The following is an 11055-nucleotide window of genomic DNA, read 5'->3' as shown; positions in this document are numbered from 1 at the left end:
AACTGGAACAACAATTGAGGTTTTCTCGTCCAAAATCAGTGTGCGGCCATACAAATGCTCTGTAAACAAACAAATTTCCACACACATACAAAGAGGTTACTCTATTTTAATACCACTTGTTTTTTAAATGAGGTGTCCAACAAGCATCCGGCGTAGATGTACGTTTGTCTCCTAACCAATATGTTTCTGTATACAGTTAAAAACCAAAGGGAAGCATATCACCCCTGGGCAGTTGTAGCCTAGCGGTTAAAGCACTGGACTAGTAAGCATAAGGTTGCTGGTTCAAACCCCGCCACTGCCAGGTTGCCACTGTTGGGCCTTTAACCCTCCATTGCTTAGACTGTATATTGTAAGTCACTTTGGATAAAAGAGTCTGCTAAATGCCGAAAATGTAAATACTGCTGACTTCAGGGTGTTTTGTCATTTGCCACCGCCTAGTGGAGTTCTTTGGTGGCACAGAGTTTGGACTGTATGGCTTTCCGTAGTTTACACACGTGTTGGTTATGGGAGGTAAAGGAAACAATAGGTTGGCAGCTATAGCGCCTGTAGACATAGGTGTCACTTCTCTGTGATAGAAGTTGTCATCGTGTTTGCCTTGCTTTTGAAGTAAGGCAGCGAACTGAGCTAGTACAAATGTCTAGGTGCCGGTAGTAGTGGGGTGGAAGAGGACTTCATATCTGATCTGCTTCTGACTGATCTTTGCTGCTGCTGTGCGATTTGACACAATGCAATGGGGAACTGCTGCATTCAGTGCTGTGCCATCTTCAGGAGAGAGGCCAACAGAATCCAGAGAGGAGGAGGGTACGTGTGCTGGATCTGGATTTATATCTAATATGGACATTTCAATATCTTTTAAGAAAAAGATGTGTATTAAACGCATAGACTCACAAGTCACCACTGCTCAGACATCCATACATTAATAATGATCTAGTCATTTGATCTATTGTGGATCACGGAAATAAAACAAAAGCCTTAAAGTAACATTTGGGCATGTTAAACACGCAGGCGGATTAATATCTACATGAGTAATAGGGTTTCTGATGGGACAGACCAGTCTATCAGGGTCTGTTTCATTCTGTCAGGTGCTTTTCGCACACAGAGCTGAAGCTTATTTTAACAGGAGAGCGGAGACTGTTTGTTTGCTAAAATAAAAATAAAAAATATATATAAAATATTAATGTCAGTTTCAAAACATAGAACACCTAGTGGGTATAGGTGTGTGTTCATTTAGCCTTTAGCTTCCAGCTAGCTAACATACGTGTAATACAGTAATGGGACCACGCCCCGTAACCTATACCCCCCTTCCTGCTAATTAGCTCCAGCTTTAGCTAGCAATAGCATTAGAATAAATTTACCGCTTTAACGTTGGAAGAGTCATATATGTCACATAAAAATAAAATATAATTATATAAACCTGTCGTTGGTCTTATTCTGAACTTATTTTACTACATTTGTTATGGCTTATGGATAAAATCTCTGTCAGTTTATTTAAATCGATAACCGACCGTCATCAGTCGGCTTTTAGCCACCCGCTAATAATATTGTACACTTCATTGAGTTTCATAGCTTTAAAGGCTTTAAACCAGCATTAGGAACGTAAATTAAATTAAGCCAACCAGAAGCTAACATTTCTTTATGCTCTACTGTAACGTGTGGTGCATTTATCAAGAAATAATATTGTGTATGTTTTATGTTATTTCACGTTAATTATTCGAACCTACCTCAAAGTTCCCCAAACATAATACAGTATTAGCCTTTATCTAGCATGTCTGAGGCTCGTTACATTCATTACTTTTTGGCAGTTGCCATCTACTATCATACGTTTGAAATAATGTATTTTGATAAAAGTTGCATTTGGCATTACATACTATTAATATTAAGTTTAAACCACGTAATTTATGAAAATGAAAAATACAGCACTAATAACCCTCAATACGTAAAGCCTCAGCGATGCGCGCTTGCGCAGTGAGTCAGTAGGACAGTTCGATGTGCAGGGTAAATAATCAGAACATCAGTAATGAAGATGCAGTCGATATTTTTTTTTAATAAGTTTTTCTTTATAATAATACTGTAGTAAAGTTGTTAATGTAAGTGCTCCTAGACTATACGACTTTCTAAAAAAATGATTTGCTTATTTTGCTTACAGATCTAAATACTTTAGAAGTAGCACAACTGGAGAACACTATACAATAGAGGTAAATACATTTAAATCATTTATATACAGTTTCATCACTTTTTGTTATTACCAGTAGGTGTTATTTTAACTCTTTGCTTTTATGTTGCAGTTTGAGAATCTTGTAGAGAGCGATGAGGTGAGAACAGAATCAATTGCTAAACAAAACATTCACAAACTTACTCAGAATACATGCTTTTATTTTCTCTAAACTATTGGTTTTTATTATAGGGTGAGAGTTCACATACCTGCCCCAGGTACAGTGTTGTTTTTCTTCTGTTTTACTTGTGTGGTCTTATCTAAATTATGAACTTGCAGATTTTCAGCATATGTACGTGTGGGTGCATTGTGGGTCTGAAGTGCAGGTTTAAGTTTCCAAAATAATTTCTGACTAAAAATAAGTCACAATAATTATTTTTAGCCAAAGTAATTTCATATTTAATGCATAAGGAATTTAAATCTGTTGTGTAATTGCAAACAAAATTTTTGCTATTCTAATTGAAATTTGGTAGCCTAAATTGGAATTGTAAATGAAATAAAGACTACTACAGATAGAACAATACTACAAATACAGTTTAAAATATCATTAATAGATGCACATTTCTAATTTGGTGCCTGCAACACAAAAAAGGTGTGGCGGGGATATTTGGAATGATATAAAAGAACCTGCCAATGCAAGTTAAGACTCCTACACAAAGCAAAGCCAAGTATTCCAGAAATGATGCCAACTCTTTTGGATTTTCGCCCATTTGATATGGATCAGTGCAAAGTGGAAATTGATTCTGTGATCTAACGAGTCTACCTTTTAGGTTGACAAATCCAGTTATTACCAGTTTAAAGGCAACATCTTGGAGCAACATATTCTACCATTTCGAAATGGTCTATTTAATACTGTCCCTACTTGTTTCAGAAGGGCATTGCCAAGCCAAATTCTGCACATGTTACAACAGCATGACTGCATTATGAAGTGCAAAATGTGACAACAAAGACCACAAACTGTTGAGCAGCTGAAGTGTTATATCAAGAAAGAAAGAAAAAAACATTTTTACATCTACAATAATAGATGTCATTAGTTCCCAAACAATTACACAATGCTGGTATAAAGAAGGGTGATATAACACAGTGTCCCTGCCCAAACTGTTTTGTAATTTGTTGTAGTCTTCACATGTAGAATGAGTAAATACACGAAAAAACAGTTTTTAGTTAGTATCAGTTAAATACAAGTTAAACAGATTTGCAGATCATTACTCCATTTAACATGTAAAAGCAGTGATTAGGGTGCATCATTAGATTTTAGTATCAAATCTAATTTGATCTCAAGCCACATTCTGACCAGTACTGATCCTCAATTTTGAATCAGTTCATCTCCAGTAAATGCTTAGAATTCTGTCTCGGTGGGTGGTGAATTCTGACTCATCTTGTATTTGGCTCAGGCCCATCAGTGAGGAGGAGATCGGGCATCTAAAGGAGCAGCGCTATGGTGCTATTGCGGACAAGCAGACAATGATTGATGAGAAGCTAAAGGCAGAGGTATGGCTCATTAGCTCTGTGCTTTACCCTCATCGCCCTGCTGTTTGTCAAAAAATGTAACTTATCATTAAAGCAGCATGTAAAGGCCATATTGTCCCAAGATACCATTCCATTTTTTTCCATTCTGTTTGTTAATAATGCTAAAATGCTGATTATTAGTTTAGTAAAATAGTTACAAACACTTGAATAAGGATATATTTTATTTTTAGCAGAAGGCAAATAAAAAAAAAGTCCTTAAATAATCCTCACTATTTAAGTTTTTCCTCGTTTCCACCCTTTACTTTGCTGTCTGTGTTGCTTCTTTTGCTTTTATTTTTTGCTGTTTATTTTATTATTTATTTGTTTTGTTTGATTTGGTTAATGTCCCGTTTTGTTGTTATTTCTGCCCAGTTAGTGGCACAAGAGGAGAAGTTAAGGCTAGAAGAGGAGGATATAATCGCAGTTCAGCGCAAGGTTGCTCGGCTTACAAAGGAGCGAAAGCTAAAGGAGGTGAGGCGTCCACACTGAGCACGCCCAGCCCTTCTGTTACCCTCCTGCTACATTAATTTTCTTTACACATCTGCACTTAAGTTGTGCTGCAAGTTAAAAGTCAAAGCAGATTCGAGTCATACAAAAAACGAGCATATAAACATCTAAGTAAACGTTTAAATTCAGTGTGCTGACCATTAATTAAAAAGTGTAAAGAAAAAAAAATCACGCTTTATTTTTTTATGTTGCTTGTATTGTTTTTTGCAGTCATTATTTTTTCTTCATTTATGCCTTGTTTGGCTGTCAGGATTAGTAGTTCCATCTGCCAGTACTACATCACAGAGTGGAAACTCTGGCTCTTGCTATTAAAATGAAACTTACTTTTAGCTGTGTTCAATATTGTGAGTAAAAATATAGGACTCATAATCAGCCATCTGTGTGAGTGAGCTATTATTGCTAATGTCTTGTGTGTTTTGAAAGCAGCAGCTTGCACAGAAGAAAATGCCAGCAGAGGCCAGTGGCTCATATCGCAAAAAGTGAGTTTTTGCACTTATAATGGATGACAAATACAACCCCTGGCAAAAATTATGGAATCACCACTCTTGGAAGATGTTCTTTCAAATGTTTAATTTTGTAGAAAAAAAATAAATCACAGACATGCCACAAAACTATCATTTCTCAAACTGTCAACCCTCTGGCATTAAGAAACAATAAAAAAAGAAACAAATATAATAGTTGTGGTCAGTCACAATTGCTTTTTTTTAGATCAAGTAGAGGAAAAAAATATGGAATCACTCAAATCTGAGGAAAAAATTATGGAATCATTAGAAAACACTGCACCATTATTACTTTGTTGCACCACCTCTGGCTTTTATAATGGTTTAAACTCTCTGAGGCATGGAGTTAACTAATGACAAACAGTATTCTTCATCAATCTGCCTTCAACTGTCTCTTGCTGTTGCCAGATCAGCTTTGCAGGTTGGAACCTTGTCATTGACCATTTTCTTCAATTTCCACCAGAGATTTTCAAATGGATTGAGATCCGGACTATTTGCAGGCCATGCCATTGACATTATATGTTTTCTTGAAGGAAAGTTTTCACGTCCTTTGCCCTATGGCAAGATGCATTATCATCTTGAAAAATGAAGTCATCATCACCAAACATCCTTTCAACTGATGGAATAAGAAAAGCGTCCAAAATTTCAATGTGGACTTTGGCATTTATTGAAGACCATTTCCCCTGTGCCTTTACCCGACATGCAGGCCCATATCATCAACAACTGTGGAAATTAACATGTTTTCTTTAGGCAGTTATCTTCATAAATTTCATTGGACAGACACCAAACAAAAGTTCCAGCATCATCACCTTGCCCAATGCAGATTCGCGATTCATCACTGAAGATCACTTTTATCCAGTCACCCACAGTCCACGATTGCTTTTCTTTAGCCTACTTTAACCTTGTTCTTTTCTTTTTAGGTGTTAATGATGGCTTTTGTTTGGCTTTTCTGTATGTAAATCCCATTTCTTTTAGGTGATTTCTTACAGTTCAGTCACAGACGTTGACTCCACTTTCCGGCCACTTGTTTCTCATTTGTTTTGTTGTGCATTTTCTGTTTTCAAGACATATTGCTTTAAGTTTTCTATCTTGATGCTTTGATGTCTTACTTGGTCTACCAGTATGCTTCCCTTTTACAACCTTCCCATTTTGTTTGTACTTGGTCCAGATTTTAAACACAGCTTACTGGGAACAACCAACATCTTTTGCGACATTCTACAATGATTTATCTTCTTGAAGGAGTTTTATAATCCTCTCATTTGTTTCAACTGACATATCTTGTGTTGGAACCATGATTCATGACAATCTGCTTTGTGCAACAGCTCTCCGAGGTGTAAGCACTCTTTTTAAACTGAAGAATAATTAGCAAATCTAATCTGCTGCAGATGTTTTGTTTTTAAACTGCAAATTACAGAGTGATTCCATAATTTTTTCCTCAGATTTGAGTGATTCCATATTTTTTTCCTCTACTTGATCTAGAAAAAGCAATTGTGACTGACCACAACTATTATATTTGTTTCTTTTTTTTATTGTTTCTTAATGCCAGACGGTTGACATTTTGAAAAATGATAGTTTTGTGGCATGTCTGTGATTTATTTTTTTTCTACAAAATTAAACAATTGACAGAACATCTTCCAAGAGTGGTGATTCCATAATTTTTGCCAGGGGTTGTATATACTGTGCTGTGAAGGTGCTTACTATTAAAAGATAAACCATGTAGTATTAGGGCTAGTAATGGAGAAAAAGTGAGGATATTGAACGGTAGCCAGACCAGCATCAGATGACCCAAGTTTATTGAAGAGAGTGTGGGGGTTATACTGTTATATAAAGCATACGTAGTTACATTAGAAGGAAATCCCTGAGCCAAATTCAGATTTAGAAGCCTGAATTTGAGGGCTTCGTTAATCCGGTACTGGACAATCCCTCCGAAGAGGCAGAGCTGTATACTGGCCAGCAGAACAGATAGTCACAGACAGAAGCAGTGAGAATATACAGTAGATTGACCGCTGTATTGAGTGTAACCTGGGTTGTATTGCCGTATGTAAATAGAATCTTAATTTAGCCTTATTTAATGATTACTCATTATGAATTCTAAATCAAGTGCAATTTTAAAACATGAACTAAAATCTGAAAAAAATCATAGGTTAGATGAAACTTGATTTAGTTGTTGTGGGGATGTTTTTCTGCAGCAGGAACTGGTGATCTTGAGCGTGTGACTGATTCGCCGAAGGAGGAATGTTTTGCCTTCTGTGGAGAAATTGAACCTTGGGGATAATCAGACTTTTTAACAAGACAGTGATGCCAAGCACATTTCCAAGTCAACCAAAGCTTGGTTAAGGAATTAGTCCTGGAATACCCTAAAGTGGAGAAGAAGTAAAAAGGAAGTGTAACTAAGTGTGAGCTTATGTGTGTGTTTCTGTAGCAGGCCATCAGGTGGAGAGTTTGAAGCGTATCTGCAGAATGTGAAGGCTCAGTCAGAGGTGTTCCGCAGCAGCCGTAAGTACTAAGATCACTGTACGTTCCCTCAGTCACATGTAGAATGATCTGTGAGTAATTGGACAGTAACGCACTTCACTAGAGAGCTGTTTTTGGCAAACCAATACCACTTGATTTTAAAAGAGAATAACATGTTTTAACAGCTAAATGCTACACTTAATGGCCAAAGGTATATGGACACCTGACCATGAGCTTGTTGGACATCATATTCTAATGCCATGGACATTGCATCTATAACAGCCACGACTTTTTCTGGAAAGGCTTTTAACAAGGTTTTGGAGTCTGGATTTTTGTGCCTGTTCAGTCAGAAGAGCATTTTGAAGGCAAGACAACAAACCATGTTCTTATGGACTTTTTTTTTTTGCCCAACCGGAAAGAGCCTTTCCCATACTGTTTTTAAAAATCAGATGCATGTCATTTGGCTTATGTAGTTGACTTGAGTTGATATAGTTAATTGGAAAATGGCCACAAGTATGTGACCCCCCCATAGTTTTTGAGTTAAGGTGTTTTAGCCACTTGATGTACAGGCATTAAATTGAGCAGCTGAAGTGAAGGCATTACAATTCTGCAAAGAATAGTGGAACTGTGGTTAAAGCTGCCACAACCAGTTAGGCACTTTTTCACCCAGGGCTGGATGGTGTTCATGAATTCTTGTGCTTTTAATCTGTTTCTCATACAAAAACCTGAAGTATATTGTGTGGATTGCAGGGCTGTCCTCTGAGACCAATGTAGTAACTCCTAACACAGAGAGCAGCTGGGACTTCACCTGCAGAACTCGCTCCACTAATGACGATGCCACCTCGCTTGACCTAGAGTGGGAGGATGAGGAGGGTATGCATAGTTGTTTTCAAGCATAACAGGTCTAAGTAATAAACACATCTTTGGGAAAACACTGCAGTGCATCAGGTTCTGTGGACCTGGGTTTGTGAGGCATGTTTTGTTGGTCTTTGGTCTGTAATATACCATGGTAAAAGATGGCAGTCAGGCTATATAAAACACTAAAACATTGTCCTATCTAGGTATGAATCGGACGGGTGCTGCATGGGAGCGCTCGAAGACCGAGGAGGACATTCTGCGAGCTGCGCTCCGCCCCGGCAGTAAACATCTTACCTCTACTTCTGAAGATTCCAACGCTCTGGAGTGGGAGAACGACTTTGTCAGCGCACATGCTGAAGACAGCGGTGAACAGGACGATGAGGAGTTTGAGGGCTTCGTTAATCCGGTACTTGACACTCCCTCCGACGAGGCAGAGCCGTATACTGGCCAGCAGAACAGATAGTCCCAGACAGGAGCAGTGAGAATAAAGACTGACCGCTGTATTAAGTGTAACCTGGGTTGTATTGCTGTATGTAAATAGAATCTTAATTTAGCCTTATTTAATAATTATGGGTTCTTAATCAAGTGCAATTTTAAAATCTGAACTGATGCAGACCAGTTTTGAGGGATGATTGTGATGTTCTAATGCCTGTCAATATTGGACATAACATTTTTTTTTCCTGGACAGCATAGTGGTGCAGCTGGTAGTCCTGGATACTGGGTTCAAACCCTGTCTTTGGTTACCACTACTGTCTGTTTTAGTGGTGTCCGATCAGGGTCTGTATGTAGACACAGAACCAGCCAATAGTACAGCTGGGGATTCAAACTCTGTATCCCTGAGGGGAGCCAAATTTACCACTGCACCACCCAATCACATTTTGCTTCCTCTGGTCCTTCTGACCTCAACTCTAGACAGAGGAGAGCCGTGATTAACACTCGCCCCCCTTCGACACAAGTGCTGACTTCTTTTCACCTGCACAAAGCAGGTTCATATGGAGATCTGTATCACACACAGAAAGCCATGCACTAATCTCCATTATTCCCGTCTCTGTGTAGGCATCATGGATCAGCCAACAGAAGTTGTAAGTGCAGCAGTTATTAGGAATCTCTTCCGGCAATCTCACCTGCGGACGAGCCAATCACTGTATAGGCGCCCGGCCTGCTGGTAGTTGAGCTGAGATTTAAACTTTTAAGTTTATAATGTCAACTCTGGTGTGCTAGGGTGTTTTACCGCTGTGCCACCTGAGTGCCCCTCCAGACAAGTTTTTGGTTTAACGAATTGCCTTCAATTGATGTAAAAGAAAACGGGCTGAAAAAAATTATAATGATACTTGAAGTTTAATTTTACTGTCCTCAGACGATGCAACTTAATTATGTCATGATGGACTTTAGAAGGAACTGTGGAAGCATTTATGGAGAACAATGGATTTGTATAGGATGGTCATGTATATTTTAATAATTTTTAAAGTTCCACAACTGACACTTTCATTTGAGTGTACAAATATGCAAAGCAACTGCCAATACAGATAATCTGTGTGATGTGCAGTTGTGTACATTTGTCAACATGGGTTCAGATTTAACACTATGAAATGAAACACACTGGGCTGTTTAAATCGCAGGAAAGAGATGTCTGTTTTTTGTTAATATGCATTACTGCTGTACAGTTTGCAGGTTTTCATTTTAATCCATAGGCCTTCTGGACAAAACAATGCTGTTTTACACTGAACAGTTTGTTCTTTCCAGCTCACATAAACATTGGGTTAATAGCTTTAATATTTTTGAATGAGAGGTGCGGTAAAAGAAATAACTTAAGACTGCAACCAAGCCTTACTATGTTGTTTAATTTGTTAATTGATTTGTACATAGAATATCAATCTTTGTGGCATTAAAACACAATGCATCCAAATCATTCCAAACGTCACCTATAAATGTGAACAGGCTGTGGATTTGCACATTTTTTTCATCTACATTTGGAGGTTGTAACTAAAGGGCCATGTTTTGTATTTACCTGAAGGTTAATGGAACACACTGTCATTAGGTTTGGAGTTCATGTCTTCACTTCTGGAGTTTGACTGCTAATAAACATGAAATGGACTTCAGACTGTTGTGTGCTTGTGCTTTTTACACCCTTTTTAATAAAAATAAAGGTTGAAGGAAGTGATTTGTAATACTGAGATCAGGACCAAACTTTGGATCATGTTAGGTGCAGATGTTCATGCATGAGATTTTTACTGTTTGTTAATACAGGCTTCAGATGAACAATTGTGGCTGCTGGTGGACATGTCTAGGTTTGTTTGGCTTTTATTTCAGTAAAGCTCTTGCCTGACTGGCTAAATGCAATGCATTGAGCACACACACATTTGTAGCCTATTGCAGCTCAGTCACATGTTTACTACCAGTGATTTGTTACATCTGCAGGTGCTGGACTTCATAATGTGCAAGCAATAATTAACAAAAGTGAGCATATGACCAGTGCTTGAACTGGGCTAGTACCGGTACACAGTACCGGTATTTCTACATCTTACTCTTTACTCTACCAGGCTTTATTGCCAAACAACACTGCCCAAGCTCATTCATGATGCTGAAATCCCTGCAGTCATGTTTCAACATCTGCCAATCATACTGTTTGGTTATAATATGGGTATAATATTCTTTCGTTGCTCTAATTCGCAAATGTCGCCTCACAGCAAGAAGGTTCTGGGTTTCCCAGGTGGGGCGGTCCGGGTCCTTTCTGTGTGGAGTTTGCATGTTCTCCCCGTGTCTGCATGGGTTTCCTCCGGAAGCTCCAGTTTCCTGCTCCAGTTTCCTCCCCCAAGTGAGGTGAATTGATAATACAAAATTGTCCATGACTGTGTTTGACATTAAGCTTAAACTAATGAATCTTGTGTAACCTGTAAGTACCTGCCCTGTCACGAATGTAACCAAAGTGTGTAAAGCAGACGTTAAAATCCTAATAAATAATATAATAAAATAACAGAAATTGACTAACAAATAGACTAACAGCAGATGGCAGTG

The 11055-nt window shown here is 38.2% G+C and overlaps 1 protein-coding gene across 3 annotated transcripts; it reads left to right on the top strand.

Annotated features, from left to right (window-relative positions):
• The first annotated feature begins 512 nt into the window (after nucleotides 1-512).
• ap1ar (adaptor related protein complex 1 associated regulatory protein) lies at nucleotides 513-10139 on the top strand. 3 transcript variants are annotated; one of them, XM_063000405.1, is made up of 10 exons: nucleotides 513-801; nucleotides 2147-2195; nucleotides 2286-2312; nucleotides 2405-2430; nucleotides 3607-3703; nucleotides 4094-4192; nucleotides 4655-4707; nucleotides 7154-7224; nucleotides 7933-8055; nucleotides 8244-10139. In XM_063000405.1, exons 1-10 carry the CDS (start codon nucleotides 731-733, stop codon nucleotides 8501-8503), a joined length of 876 nt encoding a protein of 291 aa, XP_062856475.1. In that variant the 5' UTR covers nucleotides 513-730; the 3' UTR covers nucleotides 8504-10139. The 3 variants fall into 3 exon arrangements, with proteins under 3 accessions (XP_062856475.1, XP_062856474.1, XP_062856476.1); XM_063000404.1 differs by having other exon boundaries at nucleotides 7151-7224; XM_063000406.1 differs by lacking the exon at nucleotides 4094-4192 and having other exon boundaries at nucleotides 7151-7224.
• The last annotated feature ends 916 nt before the right edge of the window (nucleotides 10140-11055 follow it).

This window comes from Trichomycterus rosablanca, chromosome 8 (genome assembly GCF_030014385.1).
Source record: "Trichomycterus rosablanca isolate fTriRos1 chromosome 8, fTriRos1.hap1, whole genome shotgun sequence".
Classification (NCBI taxonomy): Eukaryota; Metazoa; Chordata; class Actinopteri; order Siluriformes; family Trichomycteridae; genus Trichomycterus; species Trichomycterus rosablanca.
Note: the sequence above shows the minus strand (reverse complement) of the source record. Positions and strands in the feature narration are given on the sequence as shown.